This window comes from Rhinolophus sinicus, linkage group LG02 (genome assembly GCF_036562045.2).
Source record: "Rhinolophus sinicus isolate RSC01 linkage group LG02, ASM3656204v1, whole genome shotgun sequence".
In the NCBI taxonomy this organism is placed as follows: Eukaryota; Metazoa; Chordata; class Mammalia; order Chiroptera; family Rhinolophidae; genus Rhinolophus; species Rhinolophus sinicus.
In genome coordinates this window covers 25,781,239-25,805,000 of record NC_133752.1, presented here as the reverse complement: position 1 = coordinate 25,805,000, position 23,762 = coordinate 25,781,239, and the positions used below count along the sequence as shown (strand labels likewise).

At 38.2% G+C, this 23,762-nt stretch overlaps 1 protein-coding gene and 1 long non-coding RNA gene across 2 annotated transcripts in view; one reads left to right on the top strand and one right to left on the bottom strand.

Moving 5' to 3' along the window:
- Positions 1-5,772, top strand: part of LOC109452750 (uncharacterized) — a 12,678-nt gene extending 6,906 nt beyond the window's left edge. The window contains exon 3 of the long non-coding RNA XR_012492914.1: positions 5,636-5,772. This is a non-coding gene — a long non-coding RNA (uncharacterized LOC109452750). The remainder of the gene's footprint in view (positions 1-5,635) is intronic.
- A 1,891-nt stretch (positions 5,773-7,663) lies between these two features.
- Positions 7,664-23,762, bottom strand: part of PGM2 (phosphoglucomutase 2) — a 35,628-nt gene continuing 19,529 nt past the window's right edge. The window contains exons 10-14 of the mRNA XM_019741975.2: positions 23,668-23,761; positions 22,243-22,372; positions 21,340-21,529; positions 16,868-17,001; positions 7,664-12,537 (exon numbers count right to left, since the gene is read on the bottom strand). Of these exons, the coding sequence (XP_019597534.1) occupies positions 12,435-12,537; positions 16,868-17,001; positions 21,340-21,529; positions 22,243-22,372; positions 23,668-23,761 (651 nt within the window). The 3' untranslated portion in view covers positions 7,664-12,434. The remainder of the gene's footprint in view (positions 12,538-16,867; positions 17,002-21,339; positions 21,530-22,242; positions 22,373-23,667; position 23,762) is intronic.

The following is a 23,762-nucleotide window of genomic DNA, read 5'->3' as shown; positions in this document are numbered from 1 at the left end:
TCCCTTTAAATGTAAATGGATTAAATGCTCCAATCAAGAGACATGGGGTAGCTGAGAGGATAAGAAAGCAAGACTGATGCATATGCTGTTTACAAGAGACCCACCTCAGATCAAAAGAAACACACAGACTGAAAGTAAAGGTATGGAATAAGATATTTCATGCAAATGAAATGAGAAAACAGCTGGGGTAGCAATACTTATATTGGACAAAATAGACTTTAAAACAAAGACTATAACAAAAGGCAAAGAAGGGCACTACATAATAATAAAGGGATCGATCAACAAGACATAACCCTAATAAACATCTATGCACCCAACATAGGAGCACCTAAATATAGAAAACAGATGTTTACCGACATAAAGACAGAGATCAACAGTAACACTATCATAGTAGGGGACTTCAACACACCTCTGACAACAAGGGACAGGTCTTCCAGACAGAAAATCAATATAGAAATAGTGGCCTTAAATGATGCATTAGACCAGTTGGATCTAACCGATATTTTTAGAGCATTTCACCCCAAAACAACAGAATATACATTCTTTTCAAGTGCACTTATAATGGTTTATAGGGTCCTATGGGACCCCTTCCCTACCCCCACACCACTATGTATTTCATGCTAGTAGTATTGGGGTTCAGGCTGCTCAAACTTCACTGGCCTTGCTGTTACTCGAAGCTGCCGGGCACACTCCTGTCCCAGGACCCTTGCTTTCAGTATTCCCTCTGCCAAGCACACTCTTCCTTCAGATGTCCATATTGCCCCCTACTTCGATTTCTTTAGGTCTTTGTTTAAATATCACCTTCTCCCTGAGGCTTTCTCTGACCAACTTTTTGAAAATAGAAACCACTGCTACACACACTTCTTGTCCCCTTTTCTTAATTTATACTCGTATTTCTCCATCGTATTTATCGCCCTCTAACATACTATGTTAGTAACTTGCATATCATTTGTCATCCATTTCTTTCCCTCTCCTCTAGGAGGAAAGATTTTTTTCTGTTTTGTTCATTGCTGTGTCTCCAATGCATAGAATAGAACCTAACACACAGTGGGCATCCAATAAATATGGAATGAATGAAACTAGTTTGTAACGCATGACATTTGTGAGTTCATGGAATGTCTATATGGTACCTCCCTTAGATTAGAAGCTTCCTAGGTCCCCCTGTTTACCCCTTGGACCCTTATGGGGTTTCTCAACTGCCCTAAGAGATATGTCAGTCCTTCACCCTGGGTGAGCTGAATGTCAAAGCATGAGACTCCTTGTTTAACTGTCAATACAGGATCTCATTCCCAGATATACTACAAATGAATTGTAAAATCATGGAACTGATTGCTCATCCATACGATGTCAAAAGCTTGGTTGAGAAAAATGTCGTTTCAAAGAACTGTCTAAAAGATATACAGTCCAACTTGTCCCCTAGACTCTGGATCCCCTAAATTCAGTTCCTGTATCAGACCAACCCAAGTGAGAGCTGTTTGCCTGAAATGCATCCACAAAAATTTTTTATTGAATTGTACTTTGACATCTCATTCACTCATATTGGGGGAACATTTTATAAAAATGTCCTATTCATTTTGGGGATATTGTTTAATATCTAACACAATGTCCTTTTAAGAATTGGGAAAAAGGTCTCTTAGGGCTCTACTAGGAATCACTTTTCTCTCCGTGAGGAACTGGTGGTATCTCCATCCTTGTACTGCCTACTGGGTCAAAGGTCAGATTTGGGATCCATTGTTTGGCAAGTATTGAGGTCATTTTGTGTACTAAGTCATTGATTCACAAGTGCCCTTTCTAAGCCACTGCCAGCTTGTGCCAGTTTTTATTTCTCCATCCAAGACAAAATATGAATAACAACATGTAATTTCGTAAAACTAAACTGGACTACCCTGTATTCTGAGATCACGTTTTTCCCACTTTGTAGGTGTTAACAAAAGAAAGTTTTTTTAATGAAATTATGGTGAGGGTCAATGGTAGGAGCCTTAGTTGGCATGTTTTATTTTTGTTTTTTAACGTCTTTACCTGGCAGAAGAACATGATTGCATGTCTGTCAGTTTTCATTGTTAGGAAAATTTAGTGGTTCAGAAAGCATTGGTTATTACCTTACTCCTAGCTTCATTTTACCTCACCTTTCTCTTTCTTTAGTCCTATTTTCTTATTTTTAAATATTTTTGTTGCCTTGTATGCATGCAAGCAGCATTTAAGCATTCATTTAAGCATCATTTCTGGAAATGTGGCAGACATGAAAGAAGGAAGAAGGAAGGAAGGAAGGAAGGGAGCAAGGAAAGAAGGAAGGAAAAGAGGGGCTTATAGAAAGCAAAGAACATTCCAACTTTGGCATGGCCTCCAGCTCCACACTGCATCAAATGTTCTTACTCATCCTTACCTGGAATGTTACTTGCAAGTGTATAGTGCTTTATAATCGACATGTCCCATCTTATTAATCCTCTCAATAGCCCTTAGAGGTTTTTCCCCTACTTCTGTCATTATATACATTAAGAAAATTAAGCTTAGAGAGTTTGAGTTTTCGTAAGGCAGAAGACTTGTGGGGCAAAAATTGGAATTTTAACCTAGATGTTCTGCTTCTAATTCTTTTCCTCTGTGCCATGTTACTGCTTTTTAATACTGTTTTTGAGGGTGCTATTGTACAGAGTTGTTTTGTTTTTTAAGAAGACATAAAGGGAGTCCTTGGCTTTCAGGATAACCTTCCTTGCTGCAAGGTGTTCAGTGGTAGAGCTGAGCTTTGGCTGGGACTTTCTGACCCTTTAGTTTGGGGGAGCATCCATTGAAATGAATCAAGGTTCCAATGATCAGCACATATGGAAGAAATGTGCTGCAGGCTAGTCTCCTTCTGACCACGTTTCCTATTGCATAATAATTCATGTTGTGCCGCAGCATGTAGTGAGAGCATGCCTCATTACTTAGTTATTTCCTTTAACAGCAAAGCTGAGCTAGAGTCATTCGGCCTTCTTCTCATTTTCCTGTTGCTAAATATAAAATGTAAGATGAAGTTCTATCATTCAAGGAAAAGGAATGTCAGTCCTTGAATGTGCAGCTTAGAGATAAAATTAAGGGGGAGGTAAAATTTACCAAGATTCCCAAACTGGCAGGTATGTACTACAAAGGGCTTAGTAGAGTCTTTCAACCAGTAGAGATTTGTTGATTCTTTCTGTGGCCTTGAACTCAGCACTAAAGTGATGTAAAGATATAGGAGCCATTGTCACTGTCCTCAGGACACTTCCACTCTTCTAATTCTAAAAGTCAACAAACTTTTTTTTTAAGATTTTTTTTTTTTTTTAATTGGGGAAGGGGAACAGGACTTTATTGGGGATTTTTTTTTTACTGGGGAACACTGTGTACTTCCAGGACTTTTTTCCAAGTCAAGTTGTTGTCCTTTCAATCTTAGTTGTGGAGGGTGCCGTTCAGCTTCAAGTTGTTGTCCTTTCAGTCTTAGTTGTGGAGGGAGCAGCTCAGCTCCAGGTCCACTTGCCGTTGCTAGTTGCAGGGGGCACAGCCCACCATCCCTTGCAGGAGTCGAACTGGCAACCTTGTGGTTGAGAGGACACGCTCCAACCACCTGAGCCATCCGGGAGCTCAGCGGCAGCTCAGCTCAAGGTGCCGTGTTCAATCTTAGTTGCAGGGGGCAGAGCCCACCATCCCTTGTGGGACTCGAGGAGTTGAACTGGCAATCTTGTGGTTGAGAGCCCACTGGCCCATGTGGGAATCGGACCGGCAGCCTTCGGAGTTAGGAGCACGGAGCTCTAATCGCCTGAGCCACTGGGCCGGCCCCCAACAAACTTTTAATAAAGGCTGATTACGAAACATTTTAGCCTCTGCAGGCCACTCAGTCTCCTTCCCAACTTTCAATTCTGTCATTGTAGTGCAAAGTAGCCATAAACAATATGTAGACAAATGAGTGTGGCTTTGTTCTAGTGAATGTTGACACTAAAATCTGAATTTCATAAATTGTCATAAGGCATGAAATATTTAAAAAATGTTTTTTCAATCATTAAAAAATATAAAAACTACTACATTAAACTAAAAAACCTGCACAGCAAAAAAAACCATCAACAAAATGAAAAGGCGCTTGCAGAAAGGAGGAAAACAGTTCCCTACCACATGTCCGATAAGGTTAAGATGTGCTTTGTTACTAACACACTAAATAACAAGATGGGTCTAACAATGAACATGATTTTCAGTAGTGATGAGTATATATGATAATCTGAGATACCTGTGACAACTGAAATGTGACACGAAAATCGGTGATTTCCATTGGTGACAAAATCATGGGGTCTGATAATACTTTTGTGGTTTGTTGCCTACATTCTTAATTAAAGGGAGATCCAAATTTTGGCTAGAACTGTTAAAAGTAACTTTCAAATACTTTTAAATTTCCTCTCCAAGTTCATTGACTCTCTGGATTCTATGCACAGAACCTTTGGAAAACCTTTGATTTCAAGTTAACAGGTCCTAAAAAGTCAGGGAGAATGTGGTCTGAGAAAAGTGAGCAATTAAAAGGTTTTTTGAGAGTACAATTTTAATAGAGATGAGAAGACAGAGGCTAAACTGCCACATTGACTCAGCAAGGAGAGAGGAGGCTCTGAGTATTGCTATGCAATTTTGTCCCCATCCACGTGGCCTATTTCACCACTTCTTTAAGAGGAGGCTAGACTGGTGCCACGTGGGCCCTGTATTAGAGTTCTTAACAATACAGCAGATGCTGCATCATGGAACAAGGCAAACACAAAGCATTTATATACCATGATGTGTGTCAACTGGACTTTTAAAATACTCTTATTAAAACATTATTTCTCCAAAGCTGTTTGGAGCAGACTTACTCTCCCCTACGAAGACACCCCGGATTGTCAGAAACACTTGCTACTTCTTTAATTTCAACTTTACCGGTGGGAACAAGGATGATTACTTTCATTGATTTTTTACATTTTTATAATTATCTACAATAAACATAGCTATGGAGCCCACAATTTTAACCTCGATGATGGTAGTGAGCACAACCTAGAAATATTAATTTTTTTCTCTTTAAAAATTACTGTCAAAAAAAAATTATTGTCAACATCTGGGAAATGAGGGCAGCAAAAAGATACTGGTTTCCTAACACAGAACTGCAAACAGTAAATGGTTGAACTATGAAACACTGTTTATAAATCTAATTTGTTCATTTATCCAATGATAGTAATGCTGAACACGTTGCAATTTATAATGTGTTCTCACAGATCATCTCATGCTGTGCTTTCAACAAGGAGGTATTTTAGCTGTTAAAAATACCATTTGCAGTATACAAGAACGAGAGGTAAAATGACATATACACAGTGTTATTCATTGCTGTTATATTAGCAAGGAATTGGGAACTTAAATGTCCTTCTAACTAGGGAACTGAAAGGCACATGGAGAACAGTATGTACTGTGTGCTACCATTTGTGAACAAATGCATACTATTTCAACTTCATCCATTCTCTATTCAGAAAATGGCCTAGTCACTATTTCTTTCATTATAGTGATTTGTCAAGAGTCTCAAAAAAAAAAAAGAAAAAAAGTATACCTTGCCCATGAGCTCAGGGTCTGTTTCATCCACAAGTTCAGTTCATGCCACTGTAACTGTATTTCTCTATTCTTTTAGGTTTCCACTCATCAGCCAGTTTCTGGCTTGTGCTGCAAACTGGTGATTCTCAATGAAGCAATCTTATTTTTGTTATGATGACAGAGATGATCCTGATGAGAGACTAGGTGCTAGAGAACAACACTGACCCTGTGTGACTTCACAAACTTCAGAATCGTTTTTGTCTTGCTTTGTGAAATTGATGTTTGTTGCGTGCCACAAAAATGCATACTCTGGGGTAAATTTCATGGCATCACACAATTCTGTCCAGCATCCTTTTCACAGAAGGTGCTAAGTGCATATTATGACCCCATACATTGTGGATGTCAAATGAGACCATCCTTTTCAAGCAGCAGCACAAACTCGTCCTCATTTAAATCTCTTGCTATCTTATCAACAAGATTGTGGTTCTGATTCCGGGTTGCACACCACAGTACACACCATCTGAAGGAAGATCGTCAAACATCACATTTCCTCTGACTTGTGATTATGTCCACCGTGGGGCCAGTCCACTCAAGTAAAGCCTTCATCAGGTCCCTTCATCAATTCTTGCACCTATTCACATTGCTCCTCTTGTTTGTTGGTCTTTATAACTCGACACAAAAAAAATGTAATTTTGTTCTAGAACAGGCAAGTAATCAATTCAAAGCCATCATTAAGAACCTAAAGGTGTGACAAATCACTTTCTTTAAACCACTGGAGGGCAAGAGTGCTCTCTGGGCACAGCAGGTACTCTTTCAACAAGGTTGACATAAGTTACAAATCCTGTCTGAAACTGTTCATCGGCTCCTCCTGCCCCCTTCTGTGGGAGGCCTGCCTCCAGCAGTCTTGCAGTATTGTGTGTGATTCTGGTCATATTGAACCCTATCTCTTTTTAACTGAATCCCACTGCCAGTTACCTGATTTTCTCTTTATTATGCAGTACAGAGCAAGAGTGGGCAAACTGGCTGGTGATAACTAAGAAAACAAGTAAACTTGGAAAACAACTAAACATAGTGTGAGTGCCATCCCTCCTCCCCCTTCCCCAATCAAGTATTCTTGCCAAAAGAAAAAAAAATCAAACCTGAATTAGATCATGCTTCTCCATCTTTTCTACCACTTTGCAGGAAATATAAGGTACAGAGAAACATGTTAAATACACCACAAGGAAGCAATTAGCAAAATCCAAGCTGCAGGAAACCCTACAGGACAAATGATTTGGTAGTTTGGAATAAATTACCAAAAGGAAAAAAAAAAGAAAAAAGAGAAAAAATTTACAGATTAAAAGGGATTTAAGAGAACTATAAACCAAATGCAACGAGTGGACTATTCAACCCCGATTCAAACCAAGCACAAACTATATGTATGAGGCAAATGGGGAAATTTGCACACTGGATAATCTGATATTAAGAAATTGTAAACATTTTTAGGTGTGACAATGGTAGTATGGTTGTGTGTATGTAAATAAGTCCGATCTTTTACAGATACATACTGAAATGTTTACAGATGAAATGACAAGTCTGCGGTTTGCTTCACAATTGTCCCGTAATAAGATGGAGACTGAGGGGGATTTAAATGTAGCAAGACTGGCCATGAATCGAGGATTTGCTATAGCTGGGTGATAAGTACCTGGAGGTCCATTGTACTATTCTCTGTGTATGTCTGAAAGTCTCCATAATAAGTTTAAAAAGAAAAAGACGGGAGAGTAAAAAATTAGAATCACAGAAGATTCTGGACTAGTGTTTTGACTTGACGATATATAGTGTAAAGTGGAGGGAAGGTAGCTGGGAACTGAGTGGGAAAAAATATTTGGGGTCAGGCTGCACTGAACGCAATTTGAGGATGTCTGAGTAGGAAAGTCAAGTAGGCAGGTGGCAATACAGGGTTGGAACTTGGGAGAGAAGTCTGAGTCTACACTTAGGACAATTACAGCCATGAGCACAGAGAAGTTTTCAGAGAGCAGAGAATCAATGACTCCACCTCAGGGACTGAACGCAGGTCCAGAAAGAAAAAAAAAAAAAAAAGAGAAAATAGCCTGCAGAACCAGCAAAGGAGATAATTAGCTCACACTTCCATTTAAAGTTTACTTTTATTTTGTTAAACAACAGAACACTTATCAGATAAGAGCTACTTTCACTCGGGCCACCAACAGATTTTTAAACATAGTTTGTTTTATTTTCCAGTTAAGCTGAAACGGCTGAGAACAATGCATTTTAAGGACACAATCAGGCTCATCATCTCTAAACTGCAACCCTAACTTCCCTTTGGAAGTTGCACAAGGCTATTGTGAAATGGCTTCAAAAGCTCTTTAGACCTGGAGCTGGCTCTTGGGTCTGCGTGGCCAATGCCATTCTGTACCAGGTTTGGGCCAAACACCAAAGTGGCTTGAACTGGAATCCAAGTGGGAGGTGGCCGGGAGGTGGCCAACAGCTATTTCTCACATTTTCTTTTCAATGCTCTACACAAGGGAGCCAGGTCAAAAGAAACCAGATTCCCCAACACAGTTCTCCATCCTTGTGGTCATGTGTTCCTGTCTGTGGGTCTCACTTCTCCAGACAGTTGTTTCTCTTCCGTTACTGAATGAGCACTGCACTTACGTGCTTACGTGTAGAAGCCCACAAAAGAAGGGATGCTATTTTAAACTTTGATTCTCGTCTGCCTAAGAGTGTGATATCTTGCATTCAGTGGCTGACTTACTCTACACAAATACACTTGTGGCAAGGGTGGGGGAGGAAGAAACTTTCCTCTACCCTTCAAGGTTCTTTTAGCTGGTCTAATAATTAAATCTACATGAGACAGATTAACAAGAGAAAATAACCAAATTTAATTACATACATATGTATGGGAATCCCTCCTACATGTCTGCAGACTCCCTGCACACATGAGAGGTTCAGAAACAGAAAGGGAAAATGAGGTATAGATGACATTCTGAGATAAGGATGAGGGAAGGCACCTTGGAGCTTCAAAGGGTCATTGCAGGAAGATAAGAGCAAATGTTCAGTAATTAGTAGTTTGCTCTGCCATAAGACAAGTCAACAAAGTGATAAGATTATCATGGGCAAGGCCCTTAATTCATATTCTTCTAGGTAGTTAAGGGAGAAGAGGACAGAAGTTTCTCATGATCCTGTAGGGTCGATTACCTTCAGCTCAAAATAATTTATGTGCCCAAGTGACACACTTTGGGAGGCCTGATCTGAACCCCTACACAAAAAATGGAACCGAGGGATGATGCAGGGGGATGACATGCAGATAGTCTCCCAGAGTCAAGTGTTTAAAACAAAAATGTTAGGAATCTGAACTTGATAGTCTGGAAAAAGACAAGCGTACAGGGGGCATCACAGAACTGCTTGCCCACCATTGGAATATTGTCCTCGTACAGCAGTACACTCTGTTGCAATGATATGTGCACAGGTGTATTTCCCCCGCTAGACTAAGTTTGAGATCAGGATTGTAGATTTATTACCAGTATCCAGAAAAGCACCTGGCTCATAGTGGGATTCGAACATGACTTAATCAGTGAACATATGAATGAATGCACAAATTAATTCTTAACATTCATTCTTTTAGGATGTAGAAATGATGTATTAGATGCCATCCTTTCAAAATCCCTTCAAAGTAGGACACATACATTTGGTCTGTCACTTGAAGCACTTATTTTTAAAACCATCTGAGTTTCCAAAGTCATGAAATAACAATACATTTCCATCACAGTATGATGGTTGAGGTAAATCAATGAGATAAATATGAAGTACTTCCAATGTTTCTTAAAGGAACAGCTGTTGTTTCATAGAAAGACCACAAAGAAAATAAAAACACAAAAAATAGTTGGCCTGCATTTTATCCTGCAAATCAGTCTCTTAGACTTAACTTGAGATTTGTTCTTTCTAGGCACCAGAGAAAATGGGCTGCCAGCTCTACACTCAAATTGGAAGGTCTTCCCCAAGCAGGTTTCACTAGTAGGATGCAGAGGGACTTCTGTGACAGCGCTCACTCCTGATCATTGCCTAACTCCCCTGCAAAACATGTTCTCAGCCATCTGCAGGGCACATGGTATTCCTTGCTTGTCCCGAATTTCAGCACCCACCCCCTTGAGACTGTAAGGCAAGGTGGGATATGAACACAAGGCTGCCGCTCTTTGGCACAAAGTGCTTTCCCCCCATCGCAAATGTTACGTCTTATAAGAGGACTAGTGAAGCATTCTGTCAAAGAGAATTGCCAATGACTGATGATTGCTGATCGTGCCCTTATTGGATTTCTACATAATTTAAAGACCTGCAACATGAAATGACCTCAGAGAACATTTAGTAAAATCTCCACATTTTAAAAATGACAGAATTATCACCCAAAGTCCATAGTTTACATTAGCGCTCACTCTTGGTGTTATACATTCTATGGAACTGGACAAAGGTATAATGACATGTATTCACTAATGTAGTGTCATACAGAGAATTTTTACTGCCCTAAAAATCCTCCGTGCTTTGCTTCTTCATTCCTCTTCCCGTTACCCCTGGCAACCAATGATCTTTTAATTGTCTCTAAAATTTGGTTGATGATATGTTAATGTAGGTTCATCAATAGTAATGAATGTGGGGGACGTGGATAATACAGGAGGGTGTGCTGTGTGGGGACAGCGGGTATATGGGATATCTCTGTAACTGCCTCTCAATTTTGCTGTGAACCAAGAACTGCCATAAAAAAAGAAAAGTTTTAAAAAATAATAAATTGAGACAGAGAAATTAACTGACTTGACCAAGGTCACAGAGCTGGGTCACAGGAGACCAAGATTAGAATGCAAGGGTCTAATGTTGCAAGTGTTATGCACCACAAATAATGCTACCATACATCCATAATAAGAAAAAGTCAAGAAATACTTGGTGAGCATCCATGCTGTACTATTTCTTGGAAATATAACTAAGAAATTGAATTGAGGGATCTCCTGTAGGTTCAACTGGTCACCTGCTCAAATGAGTGGCAGAGAAGTAGGGTATGTCCTGAGGTTTACATCTGGGCTCTGTTTAACTGCCCCCCCCACCCCCAATCCCAGCACCTCTACTCTTTTGTCAATGCTGTGCTCTGTGCCTGGAAGACTTTCTCCTCCATCTTCAACTGCTATTCACCCCTGAAGGTGAAGCAACTCATTTGTCACCTCTTCTGTGAGGCTTTCTCTGGGCAGAATGGCTCTCTTACACTTCTGACCTCTGAGTACTTTGCATATACCACTATTATAGAATTTGTAAGTATTATAGTTACTTATTAACCCTCCAATTAGACTCTGAGCTCCATCACAGGACTGAATTGTAATCACCTTTGTATTTCCAGAAACAAACTCTGGAATGGGGTAGAGTTTACGTGCTCAAAAAACTGGAAAGGGGACACAAATGTGTCATTTCTTTTTTTCCAGAGCACAGTTTGAGACTGGAAAACATTATAAAACAAAAACAAATATAGGTTCTACAATGAAGCAGCGGATAGAATATACTGAATACTGCAGATTTAAGAGTTCTAGTAGGACACAAACTATGTATTACTAAGATACAAAAAAATTCTTTTCCTTTAGAAAAATGATCGTCAACAGTATTGTTATTTTTCGTTGTTCAGAAACTGTTCATAACCATCTAGGTTAACAGTAAGAATAATAATGAGCAATCATTTGCTTTAAAAATAGACAAATCACATAAAATACATAAAGTATATAAAGAACAGCTTGGTCCTAGCTCTTGGATGTTCACTCACTGTGAGTCCTTTTGGAAGGTTACAAGGCCAACAATTATGAGGAAGTAGAAGGCACAGACTAAATAATAAACCTGGAAAAAGAAGTCTATTATAAAAGAGTAGTTTTAAATTTTGATCACATATGAATACGGCAAAAAAATCAGTCACGTAAACAGTTGTTATTGAATAGTCCTTATTGCTTCAGGACCAAGAATTAAATTGTGTGGAAGCAAAAAAACCTATATAATAAAATACTTGGCAAGTCTCAATAACCAATTGTTTGATTCAAGACTTAAAGAGACAAAATGAATGTTAACACATGGAACAAAGATGGTCAAGGTGTCTTTTCCTAGCACGCATACAATGTATAATGGTGTATTATTAGAACTAAAAAGTTTTCGGTCAAAAAAATTTATCTTTTTAAAGTATTGTTGACTCCTTTTTACAGGTTTCTGTAAATTGTATTTTCCCCAAACATGAACACAACATTTAATCTATTCATTTATTTTACTTCATATGCCATTGTTAGAGATCTAATTATACAGACAGGCACACCTCAGAGATACTGCAGATCTGGTTCCATACCAGCATAATAAAGTGAGTATCACAAATAAAGTGAGTCATAATCTTTTTGTTCGTGGAACATTTTGCCCTCAATTTCTAAAACACACACCTGTGAACCCCAATAAAGCAAAGTGCAATAAAACGAGGTATGCCTGTATATCTAAAATATGGGTATCCTACATATATGACAGCCAGAATTTAGTAATTGTATAGGCTTTCTGGCTATTTCAATTACTCCTAAAAAGAATTATAGAGAAAACATATACTTGTTATTTATTCTAATTAAAGCATATTAATTACATTTTTAAAGGTCATTCATTTTTAAAAATCTTCATTTTTAAAAATTCTGATAATGCCCACTCTCAAACTTTTAATAGGAATGTTGGTTTGTTAGGTTTGGCCATCTTTTCTTTACCTTAAAGGTCAAACATGAAACAATGAGGAATGTAGTCTACTTAAAAAATAGAAACGTAGTGACAGCTTAAATCATTTGGCCCTCACAAATAATGCTGAACAAATCAAGGTAATTGTAGGTAAATGTAATTAAGCCCAAGGCTGGAATATTTCATTCTGTCTTGGGCTGCAGGTTATACTTTTGTGGCTGGAAAAAATGTTCTTCAATAGCACTGACTAGTTCCTGTAGTTCTTTCTTCAGCTGCTCAGGATCGCTGCAAATACAAGGGGGGAAAGTCCAGATCAGTGAATTATTCCAAAGCACACATTAGATTCTCCCCACACTGACCCAACAACACTGAAATAAACCTTAAGAGGAGGGCTAAATCAGACAGAACAGAACTGCAGTTACTTCAGCTTGGGAATGCATCTGTCAACTTGGACAAAAACCATCCCATGAGACAATATCCATTATTTTCCCCAAAGGTTTTCCCAAAGTCTTTACCACCAATGAAATCAGCCCTTCACAGTTCTCATAAGAACTTTTAAGAAACACAATTTTGGGCCTAGCATTTCTAAAAGATCTTCAGTGTTTATACCTAACAGCGCAGAGAAAATGTTCACACGCCAGTCGCTTTACAAGCGACATCTCTGTTTTGCCCTGGTCTCCCAGGACACGAATGTTCCAGATCCTGTTTTCCCTCAAATTACTGGAAGTCAAGCTGCAGACTCATCTGTAAGGCCTTCCTAGAATGAACAGAGATGGGGAGCCTCCTAGTGGGTCTTCCAGTCACACACCAGAAACTCAGATCCCCGGGTTTGTCTTTATTATTCTACAGGAGCACTAACGGGCCATTAACTAAAGTATAAACAAGAATCTAGGGAGCTAAGAAAATCAAGTTTTCTAAGGAAATCAAGTTTTCTAAGGAAATCAAGTTTTCTAAGGAAATCAAGTTTTCAAATATGTGGAAAACACTTATTCATAGGCAAACAATTAATTGGAAGGTAGATAATAAATAAAATGAACTTGTACTTAAGACAAACTTCCAGTAGCTCATGTAAATGTTAGGCCACTAGCACTGTGTGAGTTATAAGAAATTGAAGCCAAAAAGCTGATTTAAAAAAAATTAAATCCTTCAATTCAAGTTGTTATTACTTCATATTTGACTATGTTTAATATATGCAAACCTCATTTTAATGGGAATGGCAAGCCATGTAATTAGTTAAGATCATTTTTACATTGTGATAGCTTACCAGTACAACTAAACAATCCATTTTATTACAGCCATTAATTCCGGCTCTACTAGTTAGTAGTGTGTGCCCTTGGGCAAATGGCTTAGCCTCTCAAAGGCCCAGATTCCTCATCGTAAAATTGGGATAAAAATTTCACCTTCTCAAGAGTGTTATTGCATAGATTGAAATAAATTATATAAAGCAATTAGCAAAGAACCTGGCCCCAAAACCTCAATAAACGTAGCTCTCATTACCATTATTTTTATACCCATTGGTAACATACAAAGTAATTATGCTTCATAAGTACATATGAATCACACAGGTTTTTTTTTTCTCTTCTCCGTAAGTGCTTTAAAGAAAAAGACAATTCTCAGGAAGGCATATAACTAATAATTACTGTGTTTTTTGGTTTTTTTTTTTTTTTTTTAACAATACACCTGACACTAAAACTCATCATTGAATTTACTATATATAGATATATAAACATACATCTGTGAATCTATATATACTTCCTGTTTTTGTTTCTGTCAAAACCCTGCCTGATATAATTATTATCTAAACCTCAAGATAGTAAGAGAATATCCTTGTTCTTAGGAATGTATATTGAAGTCTGTGACTTACTTTCAAATGGCTCAGGAAAAAAAAAACCCAAATCAAATATATAATATATACGGTGAGAGAGAGCAAATATCACAAAATGTTAGCAATTGCTGAGTCTAGGGTGAGGTAGGCAAACTATGGTTTGCAACCTGTTTTTGTAAATAAAGTTTTATTGGAACACAGCCACACCCATTCCTTTATGTATATGGCTGCTTTCTTGCTACAACAGCAGAACTGAGTAGTTGTGAGAGAGACCTATAGCCTACAAACCCTAAAATATTTACTATCTAGCTCTTTACAGGAAAGCTTGCCAACCCTTGCTTTAAGTAAAGGGCGGGTACTCACTGATTATTTCAACATTTTTGTAGGTCTGAAATGTTCCAAAATAAAAACCTGGACAAAACTAGGGACATCTACCACAACAAAAATATTTTTCTTAAAAGTAGGACTTATACTTGAAAAGGATTTTACATTCTAAAGGATTAGTAGGTCGTAGAATTCTGTGAATAAATGGAAATGATACAAATATGTTAATAATATTGAAGATTATCAGAAAATAAGGAAACATTAGCCTGGACTTTATTCCTCTTCTACATTAGGTATGCTGGTATCTGCCTGGCTTGAGCACTGACAGCATATCAATAAATGGATGACTTAATGCCTAATGTCTCATTTAATAAAAGTGAGCAACATTTCAATAAATATAATCTAAGGACAATTTTTCAAAGTATTTTCAGCAATTTATAAACTTTACTTGAATTTAAGGCCATTCAGTAAACCATGTGAAAAATGTAAATACCATAGATCTTTAAACATTAAAAAGCATTGTTATTATAAAGGACAGTTTTTCTGAAATATTAGATACATTTTCACAGGATAATGAAAAGATAAATATATAGAGAAAGCATCTTTAAATGGAACTAATGTCTTTGAATGAGACAGAAATATAAAAACACTGAGAATGAGAATTACAAAGACATGTCAATGGAAAATCATACTCAATATAGTAGTAAATAGCTTGTTATTTAACACACAGACACACTGATAATTGCACAATATTCAATAAAACACTGGTAATGCAGAACATGTTGAAAAGGAGCTGTTTTATGTGTTTAAGTTGCTTAAAAGTTGAGTTTTTGCCCTTTAAGCACAACAAGATTTTGAATGGGACTCTGTAGCAAGATATATCACACAGTCCCATGACTTCTTAAATATATCTGAGTATCTTTAGTATTATGACTTTGACCATTGGACTGGAGCTCTTACTCAGAAGACTATTCAGGGCTGACTGGTGTGGAATGGCATTTCCCTTATGATAAACTCGCAGAGTGGTGAACAGTCTGAGTTCTGCATCCATGTTTTATTTTGCTTTACTATTTCTTGCTTTGCTATCGGCACTCACTTCTTCTTCCTGCTTAAGGAAAAGACTTTCCTAACCTTAACAACTCTTACCCTACCCCTCTAATTTGTTACATTTTAATATGCTATTGGCTTGTCAATTTAAGATGTTCAGAAATTTTCCTCTGCTTCTATTCCCACATAGTGCAAATTTGATTCACAAAGCCAGAAAAGCCCTTCTATGAGCAAATCTTTGCCGAGTCTGCATATGTTGTAACAACTACCTAAACTTAATGCCGTTTACTACAGTAGCTATTAGGCATATGTGGCTATCAAGCACTTGAATTGTCGCTAGTGCAACTGAGGAACTGATTTTTTAATTTCATTTAAGTTTAATGAATTGAAATTCAATTTTAAAAACCGACACGCTTCAGTTTTTGGAAAACTTAGGTATGTTTGGAAAAACTGGGGTATCAAAATCTACTTTTTCAAGTGCAAAATTTATGAAGCTAAATATAGTGAAGTGTTTCCGAAAAAATTTAGCATTTGAATTAATACATAGTAAGTGTAAAATACTAAATAGATTTTGAAGACTTAGGGTGGGAAAACAGTGAAATATCTCATCAATAATTTTTATTATGGGTTACATGTTGTAATATTTTAATATACTAAGTTAAATAAAATATATTATTGAAATTAGTTTTACCTGTTTATTTTCACTATTCAAAAATGTGTCCAGTAGAAAATTTAAATTGCACTCGTGGCTCACATTGTATTTCTATTGGACAGAGTTGACTTACTTCAATTTTTTTTTTCCTGATTCTTAAGTGTATTTTGAATAGAGAAGTGCTAGTTAACTGAGAGTTAAGTAGGTATTTACACATGCTAACTATATGTACCATGGTTGTTGAAAGTTCAAAATGTTACAGTTGTGGAAAGGGACCAACTCAAACCCTTTACCAAGGTCACAAAAATATGACCTTGAAGCTACCAGACCATCAGTTCTTTGGTGACAAGGACTCTTTCTGATATGCTGTTTATTCTACCTGAGACTCAGCAAAGACTAATACTCAATAGGTGCTCAAAGATATCTGTTGAATGCACGTGCAGTGGACTGCAATGTATCAGAGGCACGGAGAAAAAACTCATTGGTGCTTGCCTCAAATATGAAGTACTAGAAAAAGGAAGTGTTATTACTACTACTGAAATTAGGAATGAAATTTTCTCATACAAAGAAAGTTGGGAGAGAAAGAAAAGTACGTAATTAAGTAGGAAGTAAGCACACTAGTCCCTAGATACTTCAAGTAGTTAACACCACAATATTGCTGCAGGTTCTTAAACAACCTTCCTAATTAAACCTTTCTACTTAGCATTTGAATAGAACCCATTAGGAAGTTTAGGGAATAAATCACAGCAGTTATATCCATATCTTACCTATTTCCTGGTGGGGCACACAGTTCCGAATAGTACTTGATTTTGGGCTCTGTCCCACTGGTCCGCATGGTGGCCACACATCCATTAGCAAAGGTAAAGGTGATCATTTGGCTGCTTTTACTAGTAGGGAGAACCTAGGAATTAATTACACATGTTATAAACTTAAATAACAATAGAAACTGTTCTGGCCTAAATAATAGTTTCCCTGGATAAACAAGAAAATAAATGCCAAACAAACACATTGGTTTAGAAAACAACATTTTGAGAAAATCAGAAAATGCACTCCATGTGAATGACATGATAAATAATAAGGTAATTGTGAACATTAAGTAACTTTGTATACTAGCTTTTTACCTTCATTCTATTCATTAACGCTACTCGTTTTATTAAAATTGAAATGCATCATTTCAGAAGACGTTGATTTAAATAGAATAAATGCATGACCAAAAAAAAAAAAAAAGGCACTAGACCTTATTTAATTTTGCAAAAAAAGTCTATGACAAGACAAAAAAAATAATAGAGCTTCTGGCAGCCGTATCCATGGCTGATTGCTCTCAAAGCCCCAGTAAAATGACAGATGTACAAAAAGCAAAACAAACACAAGAGCACGGAGGAAAAGAGGAAACAGCAGTTGAGGGTTGCCAACCAATTTGGGAAGGCAGAAAACAGACGGAGGAGCAAAACTGAGCTGATGGAACACAGAATTAGGACACTGAGCCCCTGCAGGAGACAGACAAGGACCGAGTGAGGGTGCTCTGCAGAACCCGGGCACAGCTCACTTCATGGAGGCACGGGGTACTGCAAAGGGCAGGGGAGGGACCAACGTAGTATTTGAAAGGAGCCATTCAACCCTCTCGGACCCTCACCCTCTGCCCACACAGTCAGGCAACCAGCTCACAGGAGATGGTTTAATTCTGTGGCGTAATTGAACCAGAAAGGCTCAGGAGTTGGGGACACCAAGCATCAGGGAAGGCAGGGTATGGTGAAAACATATGACGTTAGAGTCCACACACTAAATGCTAGCACCCCTCCTCCCATGCTCCCACGATCTCTCCACCACTTAAAGAGACTCAGCATCCAACTGACAGCCCTTAGGCAAGAGAGCAGGATGCGAGTTAGGCTCCCCCAGATGGCCCCCCCCCCCCGTACAAAGTTAATGTGCTACCCAATCTCCCTAGATTGAAATATGCCAGTTGACAAGGTCTGTATTATACATATACATACACGGAGCTTCTAATCAGCTTTTTAGTACCCAAAGGAAAATCAAGGATCACTGGACTTTGGGAAAAAGATATCAAATAAAAAACAAAGTCAACAACAAATTAAAAAAAAAACAGGACTTGGAGGATATAAAGACAATACAGAGCAAAAAAAGTTCTACATTTTTAAAAACGAATAATTAATATTCTTAAGAGAGCTAAGATATTATATACATGCAACAAAAATAGGATTTAAAACAAATAAATTAAAAGCTGAAATACATAGTCAACAGAAGCACGGAAAGTTAATGTTGAAGAAATCTCCCAAAAGTAGGACACAAAGATACAGATGGATGATAGGAAAAAAAGAAACACAGAAAATAAAACATTGGTCCTGGAGCCAGCATCTAACTAACACCTCACTGAGAAAGGGAGAACAGATAATACAGGGGAAAAGGTTATTTGAAAAACAACCATTTAGCCTCCTTCTCTGACACAAGATCAAGAAAATTTCTCAGAACTGAAAGAAATGACTGCAGATCAACAAAGACCCACCAAGTGTCTAGAAAAAGGAATGAAAAGGGACTCATACTAAAGACCATCGCTGACATTTTAGAAGCAGAAAGTTTCTATTAATAAAACCTTCCCATAGAAAGAAAAACAGGTTGCATGCAAAGGACTGGACAAGTATAATACCGACATGCCTGTAGGCAGCACACAGTGGGCCTCAACTAGTTCCTGAATGAATGAATGAATGAATGAATGCTCAACAGCAACACCAGAAACCAAACAATAACGGAGCAATATTTTAAAAACTGTGAGTCAGTAAAGTCTGAGAGTAGAAAAAAACATTTTCAGATCTACATGTCTCCAAAAATTTACCTCCCATTCACTTTTTCTTAGGAAGCTACTAGACGATGTGATTTAGGAAAATAAATATAGAAGGAGGAAGTCATAGGCTCTAGGAGCAAGGGACCCAACCCTGGTGAAGTTCCGAGGGGCATTCCCAAGATGACAGCTGTGCACCTAAATCAGAGAGCAGATGGCCCTGCCTGGATGGAGGGGCCAGGAGGGAGGCCAATGGAAACAAAACAACCGACAGACTAGCTGAATAATTAATTGGACCATGTGGAAATCCTACTGAGGGGTATTTGAAAGATGTTGGAAGAACTGGTGGTAGTTACATACAAATTCAAGCAAATGAAAGAACAAAGCAATGATTCATTATAGGAAAAACAATTCTTCACACAAATTAGGAGAACCTAATCATAGTATACTACTTAACTAAGCAGGAAACAACAGTTACTAGTCATAACAACACAAGCATAGAATCGGACGTCACCCAAAGTTGTGGCATCAATGTATTGTGGGGGCAGGGGCAGAAAAGGAGGAGCAGTGAATGCTGGAAGTGGAAGAACTAAATCCTTATTTCCATAATAGAAAATTAATAAAGTCTAACATTGGAAGTCAACACATTACCATATAAGCACATTATTTAGAAGCGTGCTGGTAAATCAGGAGAAAAAACTGAGAGTGAAGGTGGTTATCTTGACAGCATGACAATGAGGTGGCAGTGGTTGGAACTGCCATGCTTCATTATACTCTTAATACTATTTATCTTTTTAAAATATGTTGTGTTGATGAAAATAAAATATATAGAGAAAGGGAAATATCAACGATAAGGTCTAACATCTCATAAGGATACTCTTACTCCCCTTCCCTTACCTCCGCCACAGCTAGCAATACTCTTCTGCCATATCTGAGCCTCCTTTAGACTCCAGTGGGGATTCACCTGGTGCGAAGAATGCAATCTCATGCTTTACAGTTAACAGCTACCAGACATTCAGAGAACAGGGTAAAACTAAGTAGGAAGAAAACAGTGGTTCTCAAAGTTGGACCAGCATCAGTCAGTATCAGCTGGGAACATGTGAAAAAGACAACTTCTTCGTCCCCACCCCAGACCTACTCAGTCAGAAACACCCAGGGTGGGCTGCGGCACTCCGCGTTTAAACCAGGTGGCTAGGTGACTCTGATGCTTGTTCAATATTGAGAACGGCTGAGAAAAAGCGGGAGCTGAAATCAGAAGACCCTGGTTGTACCCCGATCATCACCAACTAGCTGTGGGATCTCAGGCAGATCCTGCACCTCTGAGTATTATGTGTTAAATGCCAGTGCTGACTGAGATGACTAGTGAGGACCCTTTTAGTTCCAGTGCATTTTATAATAATGCTCAAAGGCCTAAAATCAGCTTCAAACAGTTATATGATTAAACTGGTTCTGCACCCAATTCTGACTGTAGATTGGGGAGGGCGTGTTCCCTGCACAAGTCCAGTTTGTCACCTGGGCTCTGACTAACTGGCTTTGGATCACAGGTTCCAAAGACCTCATTCCTTGGGCTTGATTAATTTGCTAGAACAGCTCACAGAACTCAGAGAAACATATTACTTACTAGCTCACTGGTTTATTATAAAAGGCTATAACTCAGGAACAGCCAGATGGAAGAGATGCATAAACAAGGTATGGGGAATGAGCAAGGAGCTTCCATGCCCTCTCCGGCAGGCCACTCTCCCCAAATCTCCATGTGTTCACCAACCTAGAAGTTCTCCGAACCCTATCCTTTTGGATTTTTATGGAGGCTTGATTACACAGGCATGATTGATTAAACCACTGGCTACTGGTGATTGAACTCAATCTCCAGCCCCTTTCTCCTCCCCGGATGTCAGGATGGGACTAAAAGTTCTAACCTGGTTGGTTTTCCTGGCAACCAGCCCCCATCCATAAGTGGTTTCCAAACGTCGCCTTATCAACATAACACCAGATACCTTTATGCTCTCATCACTTGGGAAAGGGTTTTAGGAGCTCTGTGCCAGGAAAGAGGACAAAGACTAAATATATATTTCTTATCATAAGTCACAATATCACAATGACATATAAATTAAGCTTTTCAAAGTATAATAGAAGGTAAGTAGAAAAGAGGTTGAGGCAAAAGAACAAGACAAACAAATGAAGAAACAAAAAGTCATAGACATAGACAATAGTTTAGGGGTTACCAGAGGGTAAGGGGTAGGGGGCTCTAGAAGAGGGTAAATGGGGTCAAACAGATGATGATGTAGGGAGAACTGACTCTGGGTGGTGAACACACAATGTGAGATACAGGTGTTGTATTACAGAATTGTACACGTAAAATCTATATAGCTTTATTAACAATTGTCACCCCAATAAACTTTAATTAAAAAATAAATAAAGAGGTTGACGAAAGCGGGCATCACTTACAGCTTTTTTATCAGGTTGGCTGTCATCATAGCCAGTTGTAAGATCCCTAATGCCAGAAATTTCAAATTTGCCACAAGTTTTTGGATAATTATTCTTCCCATCATAGTTTCTAAGGTTTTCGAATAATTTTTTAATGGTGCCTTGATCATGGCAGATAAAATATGAAGCTTTGGTAATATGGTAGCCATACCTATCAAAACAAATGCAAATACATGTAAAATGAGGAACAAATCATTCTGCATAATGTACACAGAACATACATCAACCAGTATACCCTGAAATATTTCATGAAACACATGACCATGACCAGCTTCAAAGGAATAACTTAGCATTGAAAAAGTGGTACAACAATTTACCCCAGGGATCACCAAACTGCTGCCTGGCCTTCAGCCTATATTTGTAAGTAAAAATGTTATGGAACACGGCCACATCACACCCATTACGTTATGTATTGTGTCTGGCTGCTTTTGCACTAAGAAGGCAGAGTTGCGTAATTGCTATGAGGACTAAATAGATGTTTCACAAACACATTTAGTCTTTTTTGACATCGGACACATAAAATCACATTTTTCAGTCATTTCTGCAACTAACGTTCTCATCTGGTAAAGATAAATGCCATCACAAATGGTAATTATTAAGTGGTTTCATATCAAAAGGAAAAGATAATCTCTTATTTAGTTTTCGTAAGGAACAGAATTCATAACTAAAGTAAGAGCATTAGAAATATGAGTATGTCATGCACAAGAACTTAATACATTTAAAAATATCACGTGGTGTGGTGATGCATGCTAACTAGATTATTGTGGGGATCATGTCATAATATAGAGGTACATCCTATCATTATGTTGTACACCTGAAACTAACCAACATTATTACTTCAATTAAGTAGTCAAAGAAACTTACTCAACATAGATGGCCTTTAGCTGCTGAGACAAAGACAAATTCTTGGTTGCTAGAAAGCTAGCCAACTCTGCACTGATGACAGCGGCACTGACGCCATCTTTGTCCAGAACAAAAGGGCAGCACATATATCCTGCAGAAACATGTGTCAGACATACACCCTTAGCAATGGTTCCTTTACAACACTGTGCATGAACTTATCTGTATGCATCCTGCCTATCGCATAAGAGGTGGTAATAGTACCAGTACGTGGATACTTCTCATTTACCATTATATTTAAGAAACTAGCCCAGTGCCTAGTGTATAGCAGGTCTTCCAGAAGTATTTGGTGAATGACCTGTAAGGAGAATCTTCGTCCTTGTCAGGAATCTTCGTCCTTGTGCTCATTTTCAAGGTCCAGCCCAAATCCCTCCTGCTCACACAAAATTGTCTCCAATTGTTCCTGTCAATGCTTATTCTGTCTTCTCTGGATGCTCACAGGTCTTGTGAGTTATATTACTTATCTTGCCACATGGCCTACCCTCTTTTTGTGTGGCTACTTAACTAGATAGATCCTTATAAGCTCTGTAGGCTAAGGTCAGGGTCCATTTCTTTCAGAGTCACTGTGTAATTGAGACGCAATAAACATTTGGTAAACCAACGTAAAAACAATTTTTTTAAATAAAAAGCTATAGAAAGACAAAACTGCCAATTGTGACAAAAGAGCAAAGCTGAACTATTACACGTCATTTGATTACTCAGTTAAATGATATGTGCGCTACAGGAAATACACAGATGAATCAGAAGAATATATATTATAGAATAAGTATAATGTGTGATAGCTTTTACTAAACAAATAGCTAAAATACCCCCAGAGCAGACATCTGAATTTCAGGTTTCTACAGCCAGCTCTCCTTTCTGCTCATGTATATTGACAATCTAAGACAAGTGCTTTTCAGGCATTCTGGTTGGGTTTAGGGTCATCCTTTCAGGTGACAATCACTTTGATGAAGGTACCACAACTGTGCCTTCTCCTTTCCTCTGGACACAGACGTCTGCATAGCACTTTCAGAGGAGATGAGAACTATATTAGGCCTGGGTATCAACACCACAGTTAAGGAAATGTCACAACTCCCAAAATAGGTGGATTCTTAAGCTACTAGCAGTCATGTGCAGAGCGTCACTCTTTTCAAGTCATCTGGGGAAAGAATTCACTTTCTTACATTAATGGCTTGCTTATTTATCAGATATTCTTTTTAGATGAAAAAGATCTGACCTGTCAAGTTTGGGGTAGGATAGTTCAACGCTCTTTGAATGTGCCACACAAGCAAAGCAAACTGTGGGCTCCTCATTTACTGCTAACCTTTTGAACTCCAACCCAAATCCACATCTTTTCCCATTTTTTGCATTCTATAAATTAAATCTATGATCATCATTATCATTTCTTACCAATAGCTTCTTCAAATGCAAATAAGACATTCTTCCCCTGGTCTATTAGCTGTTTGGCTCGGTTTCCCATCCACTTAAAGCCAGTTAATGTTTCC